The sequence below is a fragment of the Nomascus leucogenys genome, chromosome 13 (genome assembly GCF_006542625.1).
Source record: "Nomascus leucogenys isolate Asia chromosome 13, Asia_NLE_v1, whole genome shotgun sequence".
In the NCBI taxonomy this organism is placed as follows: domain Eukaryota; kingdom Metazoa; phylum Chordata; class Mammalia; order Primates; family Hylobatidae; genus Nomascus; species Nomascus leucogenys.
The window spans coordinates 2,469,538-2,493,665 of NC_044393.1; the positions used below are offsets into that span (position 1 = coordinate 2,469,538).

A 24,128-nucleotide genomic window follows, 5' to 3' on the forward strand; every position below is an offset into this window, starting at 1 on the left:
CTCCCACCTTCTCTAAACACAGTCAGGTAGCCCTCTGCATGCATTTGTTTTAAAAAAATTAAATTGTGAGTAATAGACTATAAGCACAAGAGCGTACAGAACACCAGCTAAATAAATGATGGCAGAATGAGCACCTGTCTCGCCACAAGACTCCCACCCTTTGGTGTCCCCCAGAATGGCTTCCTGCTGCCCCCTGAAGGGAACCCTCAACCAACTGTAACCCTGCACCTCAGTGCCACCCGCATTTGGACTTCACGGGAGTGCAGTCACTCGGCTGACACGTGCTCCTGCTACCTGGCACCTGCCTGCGCTCCTTCTTTGGTCTGTTTGTGAGATTCGCTGGCTTTGTGGCTTCTAGCTGCAGTTTGTTCACTTTTACTGCTGTATAATAGTCCACTTTAGGAGCCCACCGCAATTTATTGACTCATTGCAATGGTGAGGGCATGTGTGTTGTTTCCAGCTTTTGGTGATTATGTGTAAGGCTTCTCTCAATGTCCTATACAGAGTTCTTGGTATTACCTGCCTATACTGCTATGGGGCATACACCAAAAACGAGGCATATGTATATTTGACTTTAATAGTAATTCTGAATTGCTGTCTAAAGTGTTTGTACCATTGTACACTCCCATCAAGAGTATATGAAAAGGCCAGGCAGCATGGCTCACACCTGTAATCCCAGCACTTTGGGAGGCCAAGGTGGGAGGACTGCTTGAGCCCGGGAGTTTGAGACCAACCTGGGCAACATGGCGAGACCGTCTCTACAAAAAGTTAACAACCAACCAACCAACCAACCAACCAACCAGGTGTGATGATGCATGCCTGTGGTCCCAGCTACTCAGAGGTTGAGGTAGGAGGATTGTTTGTGCCCAGGAGTTTGAGGCTGCAGTAAACTAAGAGGGTGCCACTGCCCTCCAGCTTGGGCAACAGAGTGAGATCCTGTCTCAAAATAAAAACAAACAAGTGAAAAACAGTGTTTGAAAATTTCACTTGCTCCAGATTCTCACCAATACTTGGTAGTACAAATCTTCCCAGTTTTCGCCATTCTGATTGCCCTGCTGAGGTTGAGCCAGTCTTATTTATTAATTTTTTTGAGACAGAGTCTTGCTCTGTCACTTAGGCTGGAGTGCAGTGCCATGATCTTGGCTTACTGCAACCTCTGCTTCCCTGGTTCAAGTGATTCTCTTGCCTTAGCCTCCCCAGTAGCTGGGACTACAGGCGCCTGCCACCATAGCTGGCTAATTTTTGTATTTTTAGGAGAGATGGGGTTTCACCATGTTGGGCAGGCTGGTCTTGAACTCCTGACCTCAAGTGATCCTCTTGCCTCAGCCTCCCAAAGTGATGGGATTACAGGGGTAAGCCACCATGCCCAACCTCTGTCTTATGTTTATCCACCATGATGTACTGCTCTCTGGCGATCAGCCTGTTTAAGCCTCTTACCCATCTTCTGTCTCTCTGTAGGTAGTGATCTGAGGTTATCTGCATGTTCCGGGTGTGAGTCCTTGGTCTGTAACCGAGTGCTGCAAATGTCCTTTCCCAGGCTCTGCCTTATTATCTCATTTTTAAGATATATGTTTTGATGATCAGAAGTTGTTTTTTTTGACAGTCTTTTGCTCTGTTGCCCAGGCTGGAGTGCAGTGGCATGATCTCAGCTCACTGCAACCTCCACCTCTCGGGCTCAAGTGATTCTCCTGTTTGAGACTCCCTAGTAGCTGGGATTACAGGTGTGCATCACCATGCCTGGCTAACTTTTGTATTTTTAGTGGAGACAGGGTTTCACCATGTTGGCCAGGCTGGTCTCGAACTCCTGACCTTGGATGATCTGCCCACATTGGCCTCCCAAAGTGCTGGGATTACAGGCATAAGCCACTGCACCTGGCAGAAGTTCTTATTTTTAATAAAGTCCATTGATCATTCTTTCCCATGTTTCATGCTTCACGTGCCATGTGCGAGGAAGCTTTCCACACCCTGGGGTCACATCACTCCCAGCTGCATTGCTTTGCCTTTCCTGTTTAGGTTTTCAGTCCACCTCAAATGGATTTTGGTTGTGGTGTGAGGTAGGGGACATTTTACTTTTTTCTTAAAGATGCCCCACTGGCCCAGCATCATTTCTTGAAAAGACAGTCTTTCCTCTGTTGTTTCTGTAGAAATGGGCAAACTTTCCCCCAAATGGCCAGATGGTAAATATTTTAGGAATCTCAGGCTAAGGGGCAAAATTGAGGACATTGTATAGGTACTTACATAACCCTTTAAAATGGAACCATTTAAAAATGTAAAAACCAGTCTTAGCTTGCTGGCCATAAATCGCCTGTGGGCTACAGCATGCTGGCACCTGCTCTACAGCACTGCTCTTATAATAAAAAATCAAGCCTCCGCACCCTGGGCATTTGACAAAGCTCATCAGATTGTAAAGACGAACTGGGTGGATTTTGTAGTATGAAAGTTATACGTCCATGAAGCTGATTTTTAAAGACATTACATGCCTTTTTCCGGGCTCATTCTTTTTGTTCCAAGTGTCTATCCAATCATCTTTGCTCCAAAATGACACCATTTTAATGGCTGTAGTTCAGTGGTTCTCAAAAGGGGGCAGTTTTGCCTCCCAGGGAACATTTGGCAGTGGCTGGAAAGAGCTTTGGTTGCATATGGAGGTTATGGGGCTTTACCTGGCATTTAGTGGGCAGAGGCCAGGAGTCTGGCTTACTATCCTGTAGCACACAGGACAGCCCCAACAACATGTCTGGAAGGATATGTCCTCCCATCTTTTTCTTGTTCTAGGCTACCTTCGCCCTTTCCATTTCCATTAAAAAATTTTAAGTCTGCCCTTTACTCTTCCCAAAACGAGCAAACAAAAAATCTGCTGGAATTTTTATTGAGGTCGTGTTGACTCTATGGCAACTCTGGGTAGAATCAATATTCTAACATAAGCCTTCCAAGTTATGAACTCAGCATATCCCTCCATTTTTATAGGTCTTTAATTTTTCTCAACAAAATGTAAGAAGTCTTGCACATTTTTGTTAGATTTATTCCCAGTTATATGATCATTTTTAATGCTATTGTAATTGGGATCTAGTTCAGATTTTATTTTCTAATGATTTATTCCTGGTACATAGAAGTACAACTATTATGTCCAGCACCCTTACTAACCTTACTCATGAGTCCCAATAACTTAGGACAGGTTCTTTTAGGACAGATTACATTTTCTAACATTCATAATCATATAAAGCTACAAATAATGTCAGTTTCCTTTATTCTAATTTCTTTTTCTTGCCTTACTGCATTGGCTTGTACCTCCAGTGTGCGTATCTTCCCTATAAGGATTTGGGAAGACAAAACTTTGAGAGAGCAATTCCTCTTGTTGTAATCTTTGGATAGGTTTGTGTAAGATTTGTTTTAATTTTCCCTGACAGCTTGGGTAGAACTTACTAGTGGAGCCAACAGGTGTGGACAGTTCTTTGTGATAAGGATTTTAGTTTTGTTTGTAACAATAAAACAGTGCAGGATTTTTTCTTATGTTAGTTTGGTAAGGTGTATATTTCTACACTATTATCCTTTTCATGTATTTTTAAGTGTATTGGTATAAATTGTACATAATATCCCCAAATGATCTTTCTGACGTCCATGAGATTAGTCACAATGTCATCTTTTCATTCCTGGTAAGGATTAGTTGCAGTTTATACTTTTTTTTTTTTTTTGCTCAGTCTGATCAGCCTCGTAGTTTAAAGGACCAATTTTGTTATTTCTATTGTTTTCTGTTTCATTGTTTTCTCCTCCTGTTTTAACAATTTCTTTCTTTAGACTTTGGGTCTCATTTTCTGTTATTTTTATAGTTTCTTGAGATAAATGCCTGGATTGTTGATTTTCTGCCCTTTTTTTTTTTTGATAGGGTCTCGCTTTGTTGCCCAGGCTAGAGTGCGGTGGTGCAATCTCAGCTCACTGCAACCTCTGCCCCCTGGGTTCAAGCAATTCTCTTGCCTCAGCCTCCCGAGCAGCTGGGATTACAGGGGCGTGCCGCCACGCCTGGCTAATTTTTGCATGTTTAGTAGAGACGGGGTTTTGCCATGTTGGCTGGGCTGGGCTCAAGCTCCTGACCTCAGGTGATCCACCTGCCTTGGCCTCCCAAAGCACTGGGATTACAGGCATAAGCCACCACGCCCAGCCAATTTTCTGCCTTCTTTATCTTGTAATATATGCATTTAAGGCTAAACATTTCCATCTGGGCATGACTTTAGCTACATCCCAGTAGTTTTATTACTCTGTTCAAAATATTCACTAATTTCCATGTGATTTTTTTTTTCTGCCCAAGGGTTAATGAGAAGGCTTTTACTTAACTTCCAAATCTACGGGGATTTTCCAGTTATGTTCTTTGTTATTGATTTCTAGCCTACTTGCTCTGAGTTAAGAAAACAAACTATGTTTTGATTTTAAACCTTTGAAGTATGTTGAGAATTGCTTGAAGGCTATGAAGTATGTTGGGACTTGCTTGGTTAATATTTGTAAATGTTCTGTCTATACTTAAAAATCATGTGTATTTAGTGGTGGTTGGTTTCTGTGCTTTTATATGTCTCAGTAAAGCCAGACCTGTTAATTGTGTGATTCTAATCTATTTCCTTACTGATATTTTCTGCTTGTTCTATTATTTGCTAAGAAATTTTGTTAAAATTGACCACTGATTGCATAGTTACTTCTCCTTTTATTTCTATCATTTTTGGCATAAATATTTTGAAGTCATATTATTAAGTGCACACAGATTTACGATTCCTGTATCTTCTTGGGGAATTATTTATCATTTTGAAGTGTTCCTCCTTGAATAGAATGCTTTTTCCTCGGATTCTATTCATCTGATATTAACAGAGTCCACTAGCTTCCTTTGATTGGTACTTGCATGGTATTTATTTCTCTAGGATTTTACTGCTAACCTTTAGCCTTACACCTTTTAGATGTATCTTTTATAAACTGCATATAGTTGGATTTATCTTTATCCATCAACTTTTTAAAAATTACAACAAAATAGATTTTCATTTGTTATAATTACAAATATATTTGCAAATCTGCCATCTCACTTAAAGAGAAATGTGTAGCTCATCTATTCTGTTTTCATTTCTCTTTTTTTGCATTTTTTGGCTTGATAATTTTTATTATTCTATTTTTTTCCTTTCATTATGTTACTACTTATAGACTTTTATTACTCTTTTAGTGATTTTCTAAAGACTTTATAACACGTTTTTGTCTTATTCAGGAGTAATATTAATTTGTTATTTCCATCATTTTTGAGAAAAATGCAAACAACTTCTATCTCTTTGATTCCATTTATCCCTTCTCAAAATTTATGCAGTTTTTGCTGTAAATTCGAGTTCTCTATTTACACCCATGAAACATTACACTGCTGTGATTCATTTGTATTTTTCTGTCTACTTGGCCTTTTCCCGGCTCTTCATTCTTTCCTCCATTTCTGAGTGTTCACCTCAACTTGTTTTATTTTTGTTTGAAGAACATTTGGGACAGATTCTTTCAGTTTCTCTTCATTCAACTTTACTTCTTGGAAGACAGTTTTACTGGATGATAGAATTCTATTTTCTTTTAGCACTTTTAAGATACCATTCCTTGGGAGGCCGAGGCAGGTGGATCATGAGATCAAGAGATCGAGACCAGCCTGGCCAACATGGTGAAACCCCGTCTCTACTAAAAATACAAAAATTAGCTGGTCATGGTGGCACATGCCTGTGATCCCAGCTACTCAGGAGGCTGAGGCAGGAGAATCACTTAAACCTGGGAGGTGGAGGTTGCAGTGAGCTGAGATCGCACCACTGCACTGCAGCCTGGGCGAGAGAGCAACACTCTGTCTCAAAAGAAAAAAAAAAAAAAGAAAAAAAAAAGAAATCATTCAATGGCATGGAATGGAATGGTCTTCTAACCCCCCCACAACCCCCCAGCTCCTGCTGAGAAGTCAGCCTCCTAGTCGTTGCTCCCTCAAAGGAACTCTGCCTTTCCTGTTTGCTTTTGAGATTTCCTCTTTGTCTTCATGTTCTAACTATTTTACTGTAAAGCATCCAGGTACTGTTTTTTTAAAATATTTCTCCTGCATAGAGTTCATAGGGCTTCTTGAATCCATGCCTAGATGAATGTTATCAGTTTTGGAAAATTTTCTGCCACTATATTTTCAAATATTACTTCTGCTCCATTTTCCCTCTCCCTCTCATACTGCAAATACACGTTAGACCTTCTTACTACTTCTACAGTATCTCTTATGCTTGCTTCTGTATTGTCCTTCGTGTATCTCTTCACGCTTTAGAGCACGAATGTTTTTGATATTTTTTGCCTCATTCTTTCTTCAGCTATGTCAAATCTGCAGATATATCTACCCATTGAGCTCTTCATTTTGTTTGGTTTAGTTTTTCGTTCCAAACTGCCCAACGATTAATAATTCTGTTTTATACTACCTTCTAATTATCTCTCAAAGTCTTCTATTTAATTTGCTTAAAGATAGTCCCTAAGTAGGCCGGGCGCGGTGGCTCACGCTTGTAATCCCAGCACTTTGGGAGGCCGAGGCGGGCGGATCACGAGGTCAGGAGATCGAGACCACGGTGAAACCCCGTCTCTACTAAAAATACACAAAATTAGCCGGGCGTGGTGGCGGGCGCCTGTAGTCCCAGCTACTTAGAGAGGCTGAGGCAGGAGAATGGCGTGAACCCAGGAGGCGGAGCTTGCAGTGAGCCGAGATTGCGCCACTGCACTCCAGCCTGGGTGAGAGAGCGAGACTCCGTCTCAAAAAAAAAAAAAAAAAAGATAGTAAGTAGTTACTGTAAAATCTGTCTGATCACCCCATGCTCTGGAGCCTCTGTGGGTCTTTTTTTTTTTTTTTTTTTTTTTGAGATGGAGTCTCGCTCTGTCGTCCACGCTGGAGTGCAGTGACTCACTCAGCTCACTGCAAGCTCCGCCTCCTGGGTTCACGCCATTCTCCTGCCTCAGCCTCTCGAGTAGCTAGGACTACAGGCACCTGCCACCACACCTGGCTAATTTTATTTTTTTTTTGTATTTTTAGTAGAGACGGGGTTTCACCGTGTTAGCCAGAATGGTCTCGATCTCCTAACCTCATGATCCGCCCACCTCGGCCTCCCAAAGTGCTGGGATTACAGGTGTGAGCCACCGTGCCCGGCCCCTGTGGGTCCTTACCTGCCACTTCTTTCGATTGTTCTTTCTATGTCTTGTCCCTCCTCATGTGCCCAGTCATGAGGCTGAGTGCTGGACGTTGAATATGAAAGGAGATGGGCACAGCTCAAGGCCTGGGTGACAGTTCACACTGTGGAAGATGCACAGTTGCTTCTGGCAGGCGGCCAGGACACCAGCAATCCGGTGTCACCTTGATCATCTATAGAGGCTGGCATCACGCTCTGTAAGGGCGCTTCAACCAGCTGGCCCAGCGTCCCACAGTGATCCCCACTCCCTGCCTGCCTCCTCCTGCCCCCATGCCGCCTAGCGAGGCCCAGCAGCTGTGATAAGCACAGGACTGTGAAGCCTGGAACCAGGCAATGACAGCCATATGTGCTGCTATTTTCCACCTCCTGACCTCCATAACCTCATGAAATACCAGCACCCTTTGGCTGGGACGTGGGTAGCATTACTCTCCCATTCTCCAGAGCAGTTCATCTCAAAGTTGGGTGAATTCTCCCAAAACACCCAGCCAGTCGCAGAAGCCTTGCCATGCACCCACACCCTGGGTGGCTGCTCTTGCGCCACGCCGGGCTCTGCCATACCTGCAAAGTCCTTTTCTACTCCTTCCCCACACATCAGTTCTCCCATGCAGCACAAGGCTGTGGTCACATGCTCAGCACCCTCATCCGTGATGTAACAGCATCCACTCCCAGGGATGTGGAGAGGGTTAGACGAGCCTACACCACCTGGGGCAAGGTCTGAGTGGGTGCTAGAAAGTCAGAAGAGGAACCATTGGTAACAAAAGCGCTGGAGGACCGGGTCTCCTGGGCTGCGGAGACTGCCCACTGCGCCCTGCAACAGTCATGTCTCATGGACTCAGGGCTGTGCCCCACAGTGACCCCACAGCCCCCATGGGACAGGGTCCCCAGGCTGCCCAAGGGCTTGCCTTGTTCACCAGGGCGTGGCTTGTAATAATCACTCAGGAAAGAATGAAAACGACTACGCCGGACTCACAGGTGGGGCTCACGATTTGGGGGCCACTGCTGTTAGAGGCGCACTCTGCTGTCTGGTTTAACATCTGGGCTCCCCGGGGTGCGCTGAGCCTGGGACATGAATTCAGTGTCCCCTGCTCCGCTGGTTGGGTGCTTCCTGCGCCAGCCTGGCGTGGGTCGAGGCGCATTCCCACGGGGACTGTCTAGCAGCAACCACAGCTGGGCCTGCCCCATCTGCAGAGGATCAGGGGATTAAATCTGAAATCGCTTCATTAACATGCCCAAGAAAAGGTGTCATTATATTTTCAATTAGAGCCTTTATCAGAGGCCTTCGACAGGCTCTCAGGGGCTCTGCTCTCGGCTCACAATCGGGGACTTGGGGACAGCTTGGACGTCACAGGCATGATGGGGATGAAAGTCCCTGCCTGTCAGTGTCCCGGCACAGCTCTGGAGGGAAGGGACCCCCATGGGACAGGGTCCCCAGGCTGTCCAAGGGCCTGCCTTGCTCACCTGGGCGTGACTTGTAATAATCACTGAGGAAAGAAGGAAAATGACATACACCATCCTAGACTCTTCAGGACTCAGAGGTGGGGCTCATGATTTGGGGGCCACTGCCGTTAGAGGCACGCTCTGCTGCCTGGTTTAACATACTCAGGAGGATGCTCAAGACCTCCTTCCCCCGTGGGGTCAGCTCATCATGCAGTGAAGACTGTCCACCTGAGTCACACTTTCTCTTTTCTAACCTCAACCACCTCCACTTCCATCTAAGAAACAAGTCAGAAGAAGACACAGTTTCCTCCCTTCCCAAAGTGGGTTCCTTGGCACACCTGTCTTGCAAGCTGTCCATGGAGAAGGGTTCCTTGGTCAGACAGTTTGGGGAAACTTGCAGACTGGGTCCCACTCAGAGGCTTACACAGCATATGAGTCATGAGGTTCTGGGAAACGCACAGAAAGGAATCTGCTTGCCTCTGCTTAACACTTTACTTCCCGAGGGCCCTTTTCTGAGGGAGTGCCCATGATTGCTAGTGGCCGCCGCCTTGTGTGGTGATTTCCTTTGCTCGCTGTACCTCAAATGACCCCATAGAGGCCTCATGTTAACTGGAGGGATCTGGAGAAGTTGGCACACATTCTTTCCACCACTGGGGCCCCTTAGGAAGGCAGCTGCAGCAGCTGGACCTGCAGGCTGGCCTTCCTTAGTGCCCTCCCGCAGGCCGCCTGGTTGCAGCTTCTTCAGCAGCCTCCACACCTTAAGGCTGGTGCAGTGGCTGCAACCAATGCCAGGACACTCAAGGCGAACGGGACCTGGCCACTTCCCCATCAGGCACGGGGAACCTGACAGCTAGAACTGGGGATGAACACAGGTTGTTCAGGAGCCTGGTGCTGGATTGCTGGAATATGCTGGGATGAAAGGGAGCTCTCAGGACAGGGGATGGTGAAGGCGCCCCTCCCTGTCACCCGGGTGAGCCAGGCAGCCGGGTTAGAAGGAGGCAGAGTCAGAGGGCAGCTGGGATCCTGAACAGCAGACGTTTATGTCTGTGTGAAGCTGACTGTCTCTCTCTCTCTCTCTCTCCCTCTCCCTCCCTTTCCTTCTCTCTCTCCCTCCACCTCTGTCCCTCCTCTCTCTCCCTCTCCTCTCCCTTCCTCTCCTTTCCTGTCTCTCTCCACCTCTCTTCTCTCTTTCTCCCCATCCCTCTCTCTCCCTCCCCTCCTCTCCTTTCCTGTCTCTCTCCACCTCTCTTCTTTCTCCCCATCCTCTCTCTCCCTCTCCTCCCTCTCCTTTCCTGTCTCCCTTCACCTGTCTTCCTCTCTCTTATTCTCTCCATCGCCCCCCGCCCGCTCCTGCTCTCTGGCTGGCTCCTTTCCAACCACACGTTCTCCGCTTGCTTCTCCTCCCTCCAGGCTTCAGAACGCCCTGGGCCTGGTGGACTACAAACTTCGGGAGGCAGGAGAGATTCCAGAATTTGCAGTGCCCAGTTTGAAATGAAAATGTGGGGCCCCTTGTTCAAAAACATATGAAGAGCGACAAGACCGCGGCATAGTGTCTGAACCTGAGTGTGGGGCCTGTGCGCCTGCCCAGGGGCCTTTCCGCAGTGACGGCCCTGCCTCAGGTCGGTGCAGAGGGCAGGGGTGCTCGGTTGGCAACGGCCTGAGCGGCACAGCCCGAGGAGGAGGTGACTGCCTGTCCTGTGGGAGCCCTGGCGGAGGCTCTGCCCAGGGCCTGCAGGAGGAATTAGGTCATCTAAACTCCAGCGCAGACCCAGGCGGTCACACCTTACCTTGTGTCCAGAGTGCGGGGACGAGGTCTGGGCCACCAGCAGCCGCACCACGGCGTCCCATTTCTCTGCTGTCTGGCTGTCCCATGCGGTCACCGTGAACGCCACCTGCTCGGAGGGGACCTGCAGCTCCCGGGTGGCGAAGACTGTCCCGTCTGCCCCAACTTTGAAGTCCAGGCTGTTGGTCTCATATTGTGTCCCCTTGGTCCCCACACAGCTGCTGAACTTGACTGCAAGAGGAGGGGGAGACAGTCAGGATTGGCTTGGCCAGCAGAAGGGTGGTGACAATGGCAGCAACCACGCAGGATGCCCTACAGGCCCCCAGTGGGTATCAGGGGCATGAGGTTTGCACTGATTTCTCCACCTCCTGAGAAGGTGGTGTGTTTTATCTCAACCCCTAGAGAATTAGCCAGAGGCCTTTAAAAGAGGAGGGGGAAAAAAAAGCAACGCCAAGCTTCCATTCTGTCTGCAACACAGCTGCACTCCCTTCTGCAAATGCATTTCTCCCTTGCCGCTATTATCTCCGAATTCAACTGGAGTCTGTGAGCAGCACGGTGGGTATTCTCCACCTCAAAATTATTCCCTCAGTTCCCCCCACTCTTGCCTATGCAAATCTTCTTCCTGCCAGCAGAGACTGTGAAGCCCCTAATGGACCTGTTTTTCCGCCCCAAGAAGGCTAAGTACAAGGAATGAACAAGAGAGAGCTGGCATCTGGGGACCATTCCCCCACGGCAGGTGGATTCTGGCAGCAGAACTCGGCTTTGCTGTGTTTCTGGTCCTTTTTATTACTAAGCCAGACCTGATGCCTGCAAATGGCCTTGGGGTGGGCTGGGCAGATGTGGCCAGGGCAGACCCTGGCCCCACCAAGTGCTTTCTTGGTGAACTAGAAACAGAGTTGAAGGCAGACAGTCTATTGATACTGCTGGGTGCTGCGCACTGCTTCGCTTCCAAAACATTAACTACTAGGCACCAGGATGCCAACCTCCCTTCACGGCTCCAGCACCGTGGCCATCTCTAATTCTGCTGCAGAAAAAGACACCTCCAGAGGCGCAGATTCATCCGGACACATTACTGCATTTTTTAGATGTGTGCTTTTGCAACTGTCACCTACAGCCGTGGTAAATTACGACGCACCCACAGCCCGTGTCACATTCTGCTGATAAAAGCCACAGATAAAGTTACCTAGTATTTATAAAAATGTGGGTATCTAAGCAATTATGGTGGGAGGATTGGTTTTTCAAGCAATTTTGCTGTCACGGCTTACATGATTTAATTACTATTTATTCGAGAAACCAAAAAAAAGCGACTCACTGTTACATTAGATAAAGTGTTTTCCCCTCGCATTCACCTTTTACTGTTGCCTGCCTTGAAAGAATAAATAACGTGTCTGTTTCCTCGTCTCAGTGGTTCACTTTAGATATCTTCCCAGCCAATGGCACCTCCCACTTGTGGGTTTCATGTGAAACATTTTCATGTGAAAATGTTTTTAAATGTGATGACACCAGGCATTTCCACCCTGTCTGATTCAACAGAGCAATGAAACTTCCAGACTCCAGGGCCCCCTGGTGGCTCTCTGATGGACGGGGGCAACCCAGGCAAGGGTCTGCTGTGGCTCCCCGGACCTGTTCCCCCTCTAAGGACGGAATCATTACGCTTTTTTTCAGTGACAGGAAAATTCCAAACTGCTTTTATAGTACTGTTTGCCCAATGGTAAACAAATTAAAATCAGCAACAACTTAGTGGATCAATCATTTCTGACATCCGATTGTCACTGACAAAGATAAAAATGACAGCTCTGTGATTGCTGAGAGATGAGCACAAACACACAAATAAGCCCCTTTGTTTCCTAAAAGCAAATTCCTAACAAAACTAATGCAATTGGACAGCAGCAGGAGGGTTTGTGTTGTGTTCAGGATTAAACACAGTGTTGCAGTTAAAAAAAAGTACAGGCGGCCGGGTACGGTGGCTCACGCCTGTCATCTCAGCACTGTGGGAGGCCGGGTGCGGTGGCTTACGCCTGTCATCTCAGCACTTTGGAAGGCCGGGTGCGGTGGCTCACGCCTGTCATCTCAGCACTTTGGAAGGCCGGGTGCGGTGGCTCATGCCTGTAATCCCAGCACTTTGGGAGGCCGAGGCAGGTGGATCATGAGGTCAGGAGATCGAGACCATCCTGGCTAACACAGTGAAACCCTGTCTCTACTAAAAATACAAAAAATTAGCCAGGCATGGTGGCGGGTGCCTGTAGTCCCAGCTACTCGGGAGGCTGAGGCAGGAGAATGGTGTGAATCCAGGAGGCAGAGCTTGCAGTGAGCCGAGATCGCGCCACTGCACTCCAGCCTGGGCAACAGAGCGAGACTCTGTCTCAAAAAAAAACAAAACAAAAAAACGTACAGGCATATAGCTTTGGTGACATCTTAGGCAAGCATTGAAGCTACTTTGAGAATGAATGGGCCACCAACGTCTGAACGGCCAGGCAGGAAACAGCGGGGGCATTGGCCACGTGAACCAAGGACTTTGCAGGTGAAAGGCGTTCCCTGCAGGAAAGACCCTGGATGAAACTGACAACAGCACCCTCAAAGGCAGCTCCGTGGGTGGCTTGGGGGAGTAATGCCCAGGGGACTGCACCAGGGCCCCTGCACACCGGCTTCCTAGATTTTTGTTGTTGTTGTTGTTTGTTTTTTTCTGAGACAGAGTCTTGCTCTGTTGCCCTGGCTGGAGTGCAGTGGTGCCACCTTGGCTCATTGCAACCTCCGCCTCCCAGGTTCAAGTGATTCTCCTGCCTCAGCCTCCCGAGTAGCTGGGACTACAGGCGCGCACCACTATGCCTGGCTGATTCTTGTATTTTTAGTAGAGACGGGGTTTCACCATGTTGGCCAGGCTGGTCTCAAGCTCCTGACCTCAGGTGATCCGCCTGCCTCAGCCTCCCAAAGTGCTGGAATTACAGGCGTGAGCCCCTGCGCCCGGCAACTTCCTAGATCTTTATGCCTTTTCTGTCTGTGTCTGACATGGCCCCGGTCAATCGTGAGAAAGCTCTAGAGCTTTGTGGCAAGATGCAGTCCGAACATCCTGTTTCGGTCCAACCATAACTTGGGTGTTCCGCTCAAAACACTACCTCTGTGTCTGAACACTCAGCCCACTAGCATTTGTGATTCTGAGTCCTCATCCACGGAGAAGCAGGAGGAAAACAGGAGTTGTCACTGGTAGAGAAGGAAGCAGCCCAAGGGACAAAGGTCAGGACACGGTTATGCAAATGGCGCTGGCCCACACCCTCCTGGAGAGAGGCCCGGAAGATGGGGGGGTCATTCAGAGACCCCAGTTGTTGGAGGGACCTGCTTTCCAGGAGAAGAAAGGAACTTCAGAAACTTCAGTACCTGCTCCTGTGCCCCACCAGGCTGTGGCCTCTTTCATAAGGAAAGAGCAATAAGGCAGGTCTTCTGAGACGCCAGGGGCATTCATAGAACACTCGCACTGAATGTATGAACACTCCCTTTGGAAACTCTGTGAAATGGGGGTACCTGTGAACACAACTCAGAATGTTACTAACACTTTGCCATGCTATAGAAATGGCGAGTGAGTGTGCAGGGCAGCCCCAAGGGAGAGATGTCTGAGGTCTTGGGATGGGGACTCCTCCCCGTATCCTATTTGTCTTTGCTTGTGAATTGCCTAAATATGGTTTCCCTCTTCACTTTGGCTACTGGGATGCTCAGAGGCAGTACCGTAGCCGGCTTTTCTAACAATGCTGAGACATTTACTAACCTCGGCACACTCCATTCTATTTTTCACCTTTGTTTCCTCTTCAACCTGCTTCCTTCCTCTTGCTTCCTTTTTAATTTTTGGAGTCTTTGCCTCTCTCTGCAAGGTTAAATGCATTCCAGGAGGAAAACAGAAAAGTGCCCATGTGTGTGTGGGTGTCGGCATGCAATGAGTGTCCCCGTGTGCAGAGAGGATGCTCCTGACCGTGTTGCCTGGCACAGACTTTTTTGGATTCTGCTTTGCCTCTCTATGAATGTGGCTGGAGTCTGAGCCCGAGCGTCGGCTGGAGAGGCCCCTGGCTGCTTATAGAACTTTCTGTGGGCTCTTGGAGTCCTGTGCTGCCCTCGCCTCTGCAGCACCCGGGAGCGGCCTGTCTACCTGAACCTTGGCTCTGGCCGGCAGTGGGCAGTCCTTCCAGTTTTACCTTCTGAGCTGGGCCTGGGCTCCAAGCCTGCTGTCACTCACCCTCCTCTAGGCAGGAAACTGGTGCCTCAGCCCCCTCCAGGCCCTGCACTCTGGACTCTCCAGACTGGACACAAAGGTTGTAACTGGCGGTTTCTGGTGGAGCTGACTCCAGCCCAGTGCTCAGGCCTGGCTGGGATGTTGGCTCCCACGGAAACCTGTAACCTGCCCCACCCCTCCCCTCACATCACCCATTTTTGTTTCATTCCCTGGCTTCGTACCTGGGATTCCTGTGTCCTCCCACGTCCCCCCCCAGGACTGGTGAGTGTGCTGAGGCCAGGGCTGCTATCCTGGGACCAGACAGCATCAGGCACCTGGTTGGGGTGAAGTAGGGGCGAAGCCTCCCCAGGCTGTTCCGGGGCTCCCATCAGGCTGAGGGCAGAAAGGGGGCTTCTGTGCTGCTTTGTGCTCAGCTCAGAATCTTCACAGGACCCCCTGCACCTCCCTCCCCATGGGAAACAGCCCCCAGAGGAGACTGTGCCAGCAGCCACCCAGGCGTGAAGGCGAGTGACCAGCGGCAGCACCCCGGCTGGAAGTTTGGTTTTCTTATGTAGTTGTTTTTGATCTCCCGATTTCTCTCTGAGTCTTCAGCAGAGAATTAACATCCAATGGATTCCCAGAAAATTTCTCCCTCGATGTACCAGCAAACACCTACGATGCCCTGAAAAGCCGCCTCTGCGACCCCAATGCAGATCACATGTCCTGTCCCAGCCCCTGCAGCCTCCATGCGGCGGGTGCGCTGCCAGGCACGGAAAGGCAGCACTGATAAGTGGAACTGGCCCATTTTGCAGATGAGGAAGCTGAGCCTCAGGGATGTTTCACACCTTCGTCAAGGTGGTGAGAGGAGGAGCAGGATTGCCGTGAAGGTGGTGAGAGGAGGAGCGGGGTTTGCCGCCTGACTTCAGGGATCTGTCACCCTTGCCCAGCAGGCTTGGTTCTTCCCAAGGCTGGGAGGATACCAAGCCTGGCGGGGGATGGGGGCAGTGGTGTGGTATGGGGAGCTTCTGACTTGCACATCCTGAGGGAACTTTCTGCAGCTGATGTGTGAACTGGACCCCAGGCGGTGCCTCCAAGGAATTCCCAAGGCTACGGCCCCTCAGGTCCTGCTGGGGTGCTGGCCCCTATCTCTGCCTCAGGATGCAGGGGTACTGCAGGGAAGCCGCAGACCAGCCTGCTGCCTTGGGCCCTAGGGATGCTATGGCCCCAGAAAGAATTGTGGGGGACGAAAGAGTTGTTTCTTGGGGGAGAAAACACCTGTGCAGAAGTGCAGGTGCCACAGAGGGAAACCCTCCTGGGGAGGAGGGCACCTGTTCCATCCTCGGCTGACACGGGACTGCCCGGTGCCCGGTACCCACAGCCGCTACCTGCCGCATGCATCTCTCCGTGGTTTGCTAATTACTTCCATTAGTTTTAAACAAACTTGACAAGAGACAAAAGGGTCTGGAGAGAAATTAAATCTAACTGTTTAAACATGTAATTGGAGCCTCCCTTGCCTCTGTCCCCCTGGTGGTGGCTGCTGCAGACCCCAAAGCCAGTGCTGGAAGTGGCACAGAGGATCGGGCCCTGGGGTCAGGCCCGGCACCACCTGCCCCAAGGAGGTGGGCCCCGGAGGGTGGGGAGGGGAGCACCTGCTGTCCTCACGCCAGAGCCACAGGCATGGAACCTCAGGATCCCAGCACCCGTTGGGTGCACTGTGGGGCAGGTATGCATGTGCCCAGCAAGGCGGGTGTGCATCAGCAGCCCTGCGCACACCTACCCAGGTCTTGGAGTGCAAACACCAACCACAACCTCCTGTCTGTGACCTTGAGGAATGGTGGCCCCTCTCTGAGCACAGTCTTCGTTTCTGTGAAATGGGAGTGATGGCAGAGGCTCGGGGAGGGGGACAAAGGTAGCATGTTGATCCCTTTGCTCAGTGCCTAGCAAAGGGCAGGCACAGGGTGGATGTCGGCTGCTGTCCTTATGCTCTGGCCAGTATGCCCTGTGACATCCTTCAGTGGTGTGGACACGGCACCAGGGAGCAAGGCACCCAGCCAAGGTCATACAAGGTCAAGGTCGTCCATCCCACAAACACTTACTGAACACCGGGGTCTGCCGGGAACCGCACAGGCTGAGGCCAGGGTGGTCAGTGGCCGGGTGATGACAGCACGGATGGCTGAGCCCTCCAGGCTGCAGTGGGGTCGCACAAGGGCCCTAGTCAGGCCAGGGGTCCCCAAGGTGGGACGGGGAGTTGTGCAGGGTGTTTGTGGCCAGCCGGCTCTTGGGATTCTGAGCCTGTGGGGATCCAGCTCTAGTTCTGCTGGGGGTCAGCTCCCTCTCCTCACCCCAAGGTGTGGGGTCAACAGCTTCTGAGGTTCTGGGCAACCTAGCCCCATCCCACTGGCCTCTCGTTCTGGACAAGATGGATTTAATTTTAAAGCCCATGTTTTCTTCTGAGAAGACACCAGAGAACAGAAGCTCCTCCATCTTTCATCCTCCAGGGACCACCCTCTGCTGCTCACTCTGAAATATGACCAAATACTGGGCAGGGCTCAGCCCCCAGGGCTGGTATCCAGCAGGATCTGCAAAGCCATCCAAGCAACACGAGGAGCAACGGATGCCGAGGCAAACCTCTGCCAGACACCCAGGAATGGCTGCACACCAGAGAATCCAACAGCCTGGACCTGTCCCAGGGTGGCCCCCCTGCCCCTCGACCAACTCCTGGCAGCCGTAGAGCAAAGCACAGGCTGAGGGTGGTCCGGTATCCTCTTCCCCTCCCCTTCCCCTTTCCGGGCTGGGATGCGGCTGGCCCCCGCCTGTCACCCACATCTTCGTGCAGTGTGAATGTGGGCCTTAGTCTCCCCTCTATCGCCCTAGTTTGGGTTGTGTTGTGGATGGAGTTTCTGTGGCCCCCACTCCGGGTGACCTCATGACGGCTCCATCTCCCAGGACTCACGCTAATCCTGCCCCCTGAGAAGGGGCCCTGCCTGTTGTGAATGTGCCTCTGGACATGCACAGCTGAAGAAGGGCAGCTTGCTCTTCTCTCTCTCTCTCCTTCCTTCCTTCCTCCCTCCCTCCCTCCCTCCTCGCTTCATCCATTCGCATGACATATCACTGATATTATCAGTCAGCAGACACCAGACACAGAGACTGCCAGTGGAGCTGAGAGTGTGGGGCAGGACAGACATTAACCAAGTCATCACATCAGACGTGCGGCACTCTACAAGGAAGACACGGGTTCTGTGAGAGCCTGACCCAGGCTGGGTGCACAGGTGGGGAGGGCTTCCTTGATAACAGGACCCTTCCATGGCCATCTGGGGAATGAGGTTCCAGAGCAGGCTCAGGTGGGGAGCACATTCCTGGTAGTGCAGATGGCACTCGCAAAGGTCCTGGGGCAGAGGAAGGGAGGAATTCCAGGACCTGAGAGCTGGTGTGACCGGAGCAGGGGCAGCTGAGGTGACAAGAATGAACACAGCATGGTGGCAGGAAGACCCTTGGCCATCTCCCGGGCAGATGACCTACACCTTCAGGGTGGGGACTGGCCCGGGAGATGTTGCGTGGAGGCTGCTGACCTGGTGACTGCAAGAAGGCTCAGAGATCTGCACAGGAGTGGGGGGCACCCTGAGTTCCCAGGAGGTCCCACAGCCTCTGGGACTGAGGGGGTGTCCTGAGTGGAAGCCACACCCAGACACACCCTTTCAGGCCCAATGTTAAGAGAGCTACGGCCTTTCCTAGCCTTGCAAACAACTCAGGGAGCTGAGTTAGGAGGCCGTTGCGGTGGCTTCAGAAGCACATCCTCAACATTTGGCTGCAAAGAGGATCACAGCCCCCGGGGCAGAAGGCTGTGGCCCCCGCTTCATGCACATGCTCTCAGACACGTCTGCTGGGGACAGAGAAATTCAAGAGCCAGGAAAAGGAGAAAAGACAGAAGAAAGAAGTGAGGAATGTCAGAGAGAAGTTGATTCCTCTATTCCTGCAGCAAAGACCCCTTAGCCACGGAGGCCGTGGGGAGGCCCCAACCCTGGGCACCATCGTCAGGGAGCATGGGGTCCAGTGGAGGGGCCAGATGTGGTCTTAGTCCCCTCAGTGGCCCAGAGGCAGAACCTCAGGGTCCCTGTGGCCCCCAGGTTTCCTGTGCTTGGTCCCGAGTCCCTGGGGAGCCCCTTGGGAGCCTGCATTGGGCTGGGCTGTGGTCCCTGCAGGCACCCTCCTGTACCCGCCACAGGTTCTGCCCACCTGGGGGGTGCAAGAAACAGAGGAGGGTGGGGGAGTGAGCACTCCCGGGGACCGGGTTTCCCTTGGGGTGACGGTGGCCCAGCATTATGAATGTGCTCAATGCCACTGAATTGTATGCCTGAAAATGGGGACATTTACGTTATGTGAATTTTTAAAAAGCAGCTTCCAGGGTCCCTAATTCCAGCTGCTGGGGAGATGGGAGAAGTTCTCCTGAGCGCTGTGCCCACGGGGCCCCAACTACACCCTGAGTCTCACACAGCTCCCTGGAGTGGGTCCTGAGTGCTGGCCACAGTTTCCTCTCCCCACAGAGATCTCCAGATCAGCCCAGGGCAGGGTCCCTCCTCCGAGACTCCTCTCTCTTTCTGTCCCCTCTGTCATTTTTCCTGTCCCTGGGGAAGACGACGGTGCTTGCCAGAGTGAACTGAGACAGAAGCGCGGACGTCGATGGGGAGGGGCCACAGGGAGGGGCCGCAGATCAGCCATCCCCAGAGGACCCGTAGGTCCCACACCAGGCGCCTGCCTGAGGCCCACCGAGGGCAGGGAGATTCTTGGGCGTGGGGGCTATCGTCTGCGCTGGGCCTCAGCCCTGGGGACTCAGGAGGGAGACTTGTAGGATCTTGAATATCTGCCCAAATTGATATGTGCGCGCTTTGTGTGCGCTGTGTCCACGTGCTGGGTGGGGACGGAGAAAACTGGCGGTACAGGGAGAAACTGCTGAGGCTTAGCTCAGCCTCCAGAGCTCCCCGCAGCCCCAAGCCTTTAGCATGACAGGCTGGGAGGCGCTTTGGAAATGATCTACTCTAGCCCCTTGTTTGAGTGATAGGGAAACTCAACCTGCTGAAGGAAAACTACCTTTTAGGATGAACTCTCATTCAAACAGTTTCCCTCACCCTTATTGAATCTCTGCATCATGCGGGGCCCAGAGTCACGACCAAGGCCATCCCTCCCCGTCTGGGGCTCTGGGCACTTCCAGAACCCGTGTAGCAGATGCCCCAGTGCAAAGCATGTCACAAGCGCACCGCCACGGTGCTTTCCTTAGAATTGTGTGTATTCACAAAGCTTGCAGCTGGTGAAAACCTCACATAGAACAATTCCCCGTTCTGAGCCTGGGAAGTGTGCGGTGGGCCCTGCCCAGGCTTGGGCCAGTTCTGAACTCTGAGGATCATGTGGCTGATATTCCCCGTGTGTAGCAGTCATAATTAGACCCTCAGCTAAACAGCAGAGCCCAACTTCTTTTGTTTTTCCAAGATGAAGGAAATAATTTTCTTAGCGTGTGACTTCACATCTACCCCCAGCCCCCAGTCTCACGCGTGCACAGCAGTGACGGGTGCAGTGATGCAGATCCAAAGCCTCTGTGGAGACTTGGCATCGCGCACCCACAGAGAAGCCGGCAGCGCCCCTCATTAGGAGGCTTCCGGGTTAACCCTTTACCCCCATCTGTCTAATTGCTTCTCTGTGAAAGGGGCCAGGAGACAGCCTGAGGCGGGAAGCAGCCCTGAGTGACATGTGCTCTGCTTCCTCTGCGGCACGAGCCTGCTGACATTTACGGGCGCAGCAGGCTGTGTCTCCCCAAGACGGGCATGCCAGAGAATGCTGCTGCAGTTACAAAACACACCTTTTTATTATTTTTCTTGTTAGGTGAATTGAGAAAGATCAAATGAGCCAGAGGTGAGCTTGTAGCTGGGACCGTGCTGAGGAGAGGGTGAGTTTCAAACCCTCAGGTTCAACCAGCAGAGGCTGCCAGCTTGCTCTTTCTTCTTTTTATCTTTCTTTCTTTTTCTTTCTTTCTCTCTCTCTTTCCTTTCTTTCTTTTCTTTCTTTCTCTCTTTCTCTTTCTGTCTCTTTCCTTCCTTCCCTTCCTTCCTTCCTTCCTTCCATCCATCCATCCATCCATCCATCATGTACCCATTGCCTCCCTATGTACCGTCCTGGGTGCTGGGCAGTCAGCCCGCGTGGCATGTAGTGTGGTGGGGAGACCATGAGGCCGCCGGCCCATGAACAAAGTCACTGTGACAGGGACAGCAGGGGAGACGACGGAGCAGAGGGCCTGTCGGGGAGGAAGCATCCATCCCGAGGCCTCTGTGACTGGGGGAGCAGCCACAGAAAGTCGGAGCAAGAGTGCTTTGATGCGGGAACAGCACATGTGAAGGCCTGGAGGCAGAGAACCAGTGGGAGCGGCAGCTGTGAGCGGGATGAGGGTGATGGGAGAAGCTGGGATCCAGCCTGGTGGGCATGGACCATGACTGCAGACCTCCGGGCATGGAAATGGCTGCCACTGCCCGGAACTTGCTCTGCGTGGAACATAGAGAATTCCCTTGAAACAACCGAAGACCCTCTTAAACGACATCAGCAGCGGTAGCAACCGAGCACCGAGCGTCCCAGGAGACCGCCCTTCTTCTTTCCCGCCCTCCCCTGCCCTCTCCACCTCGCCCTGTGCCACTGCTTTCTGTCCATGCATCATCTCACACCTGCTGCCCCACACAGCCCAGAGCACCCCCGTTTTCAGAGGTGGGAGCTGGGGTCTAGAGGGGGAGAATTAGGCCTGAGCACTCTCTCCCCAGCAGGTCACTCCAGCCCGGTGCTGAAGGGGCCACACACGTGGCACAGGGAGGAGGCCACATTCAGCTTCTGCTTTGAGATGCCCCAAATGGAACAAGACACACTGAGACATCAAAGCCTCGGGCAACACAGGGGTGTGGGGTGGGGGGCTCATCTACAACCTCCAGCCTCTTCCTTTCTCCCACTTATCCATTCCAGAATTGCCTCTGAGCACTCTCACAGGCGTGGGGGACGAGCGGTGGACACCGAGGTCCTCCCCCAGGAAGCTGTCTAGTGGGGGACTGTGTGTGATGAGCTGGCAGCTGGACGTGCCTGGCTAGGGAGGGGTAGTGTTATGGAACCACTGCGGGGAGGCGTCCCCTCTCCAATAGGCCAACCTGAATGAAGAGAGGTGGGAGTCTGTGTTGGTGCCTGAGGGAAGAGCATTCCCCGCAGAGGGAACAGACAGTGCAAGGCCCTGGGTCCTGAGGCATGCTTAGTGCATCTGAGGATAGGAGGAGACTGGGGGGCATGAAGGGAGCGAGGAGGAGGTGGGGAGGGATGGGGCAGTGCCTGTGGGCTCCGGGAGCCCCAGTACGATTTCTGGATTTGATTCCAAGACACACGGTCACCTCCACACTTGTAGGTGGGAGAGCCGGGACTTGAACTGCAAAAGCTCCTTTTCCCTGATGCAGTGCAGAGACTGAGTGTTGGTTTGGAATATCTCAGTGTTCATGTCCGTCACTTCACCAAGACTCGCTAGGAAACCACTGTCTCCCATGAAAGTTAGATGCTGCTGGGAGGCAAACGCATATGCATATTTTGTACAGAGAAAAAACTTGGGTTATTGCAAAGACCTGAGTAATGCACTTGAGCCACTTTAGAGTGAACCAGCCCAGTGGTGAGTCACCGTCACTGTGGCAGGAACTCGCAGAGGAGAGAGGAGGCTGAGGAGGAGGGAGAGAGAGGACAGAGTCCAAGTCCGAGGTTTCTGAAGGTGGAGGCGCTGGCTCAGGTTCTTGATGAAGGAGAATCTCCTAAGGGGAGTGGGTGGGTGAGGGGACCGTGCAGGTGGGGCAACCTGGGTTCTGATGTTGTTCATCCCAGGGGACACACCCTCCAATAGAGGCATCCCCACCGGGCTGTGCAGCCCCCGAGTCCTCATGGGGGTGACAGTCGGGCGGAGTAACAGCCGCACTCCCGTGGCTCCAGGACACCTGCAACAGTTTGAGAACCTTCTACCCCACGAGCCACTTGCTCACGTCTCCAAACCAAGGGAGCAGCATTTCCCAGGCGATGTGGCAGCATCTGCACGGGGCCTGCCCATCCCAACCCACCTATGCAGTTCTGGGCTTGGCAGGAGGTGTCCCACTGGAAATGGCGCTTTTCCAATTCTACAAACACGCAGCTGCCTCAGGAATCTGCTGAGCAACAGGACGTGGAGGAGCTGAGGCTGCCCGGAAGCCTCTGCTCCATCTCACCCGGGAGGGACCCGCCCAGGCTCCAGGCACACCCAATGGGCCCTGCCCAGTGAGTGATGGGACCGTGTGCACTTTCCAAAGAGATCATCCTGACTGAGCAGACCCCTGTCGGGTGGCCGGGACCTCATGGAGGGCTGCAGGGCTGTGCTCAGAACCATCTAGGAGGGTGGCGGGCAGGAAGGGTGCTGCGGGAACACAGAACCGGACTGAGCACGCGTGAGGGGCCGCCGGGGGGCAGGGGGGTGAGAATGTCACGAGGCCAAGATCCCTCAGGAGCCCCTCAGGATGGGACACACCACAAGGGGCACGACTGTTTGGCCTGAGCAGAGCCAAGGGCAGGGCTGAGGGCTGAGGGCAGACTCAGGCGCCCTCACGCTCTGCAGATGAGAGGACCCTGCTGTGATGGGCCCCAGGACATCTCCCAGTGCAGATCCTTCTCCTGAACTCCAGACCCCAGGGTGAGGTCTCTGGGGTCCTCCCACACAGCACACCCTTGCTGCCTGAGGCCCCCTCAGCTGCTCCCCCCCCGGAGCCACCACAGGAAGGGGTGCTACCTTCCACACCGGAGCCAGAGCCCCTGGACACCCCACCTGGACACCCAATCCCAGAGCTGCCGACCCCGCCGCCCGGCTCAGCCCGCTGCCTGCACGGCCCAGTGGTCTCCCCAGCCAGGCCCTGCCCCCAGCACCAATCTCTGCCTCACAGAGCAAGTAGATCTGGCGTTTCTGGAAGGCTCATCTGCTCCTGTCCCGCCTGCAGTCACAGGGACGCAGTCGAGTGTCTCCACTGATGGCTGCTCAGGCCACCCTGGCTGGCTTCACCTTGGCTCCAAGCACGGGCAGGGCCTGAAAATGCCGGCCACCTCCTGCCAGTCTGTGGGCCTGGGGCTGGCGGGCGCCGGGCCTGCCTTCCTCACCGGGGTCTCTGGCACCTTCCAACCAAGTGACTTTGGCACCCAGGAAGTGCTTGAGAAAAGTTAGTGGGGTAAATGCACAAGTTCCATTTCCCTTAGCTTCAAAAATGGATATCCATGAGCTATCAGGCCCCCAGACATGGAGGAGCATTAAGGACATGTTGCTAAGTGAAAGCAGCCAGTCTGAAAAGGCTGCATACTGCAGGATTCCAACTCCATGACATTCTGAAAATGGCAAAACCACAGAGACAGTGAAAGGACCGTGGGAGGAGGGAGGGATGAACAGGAGGGCGTGGGGGACTTTCAGGCAGGGAAGCAGCACTGCGAGGTCTGCAGAGGTGGTTCCATGTCCCCATGC

At 52.1% G+C, this 24,128-nt stretch overlaps 1 protein-coding gene across 1 annotated transcript in view; it reads right to left on the reverse strand.

The window, feature by feature from the left end:
• The window catches only part of CDH4 (cadherin 4), a 676,470-nt gene that overhangs the window by 186,867 nt on the left and 465,475 nt on the right, over positions 1–24,128 (reverse strand). The window contains exon 3 of the mRNA XM_030825780.1: positions 10,415–10,641. Coding sequence (XP_030681640.1) covers positions 10,415–10,641 — 227 coding nt within the window. The remainder of the gene's footprint in view (positions 1–10,414; positions 10,642–24,128) is intronic.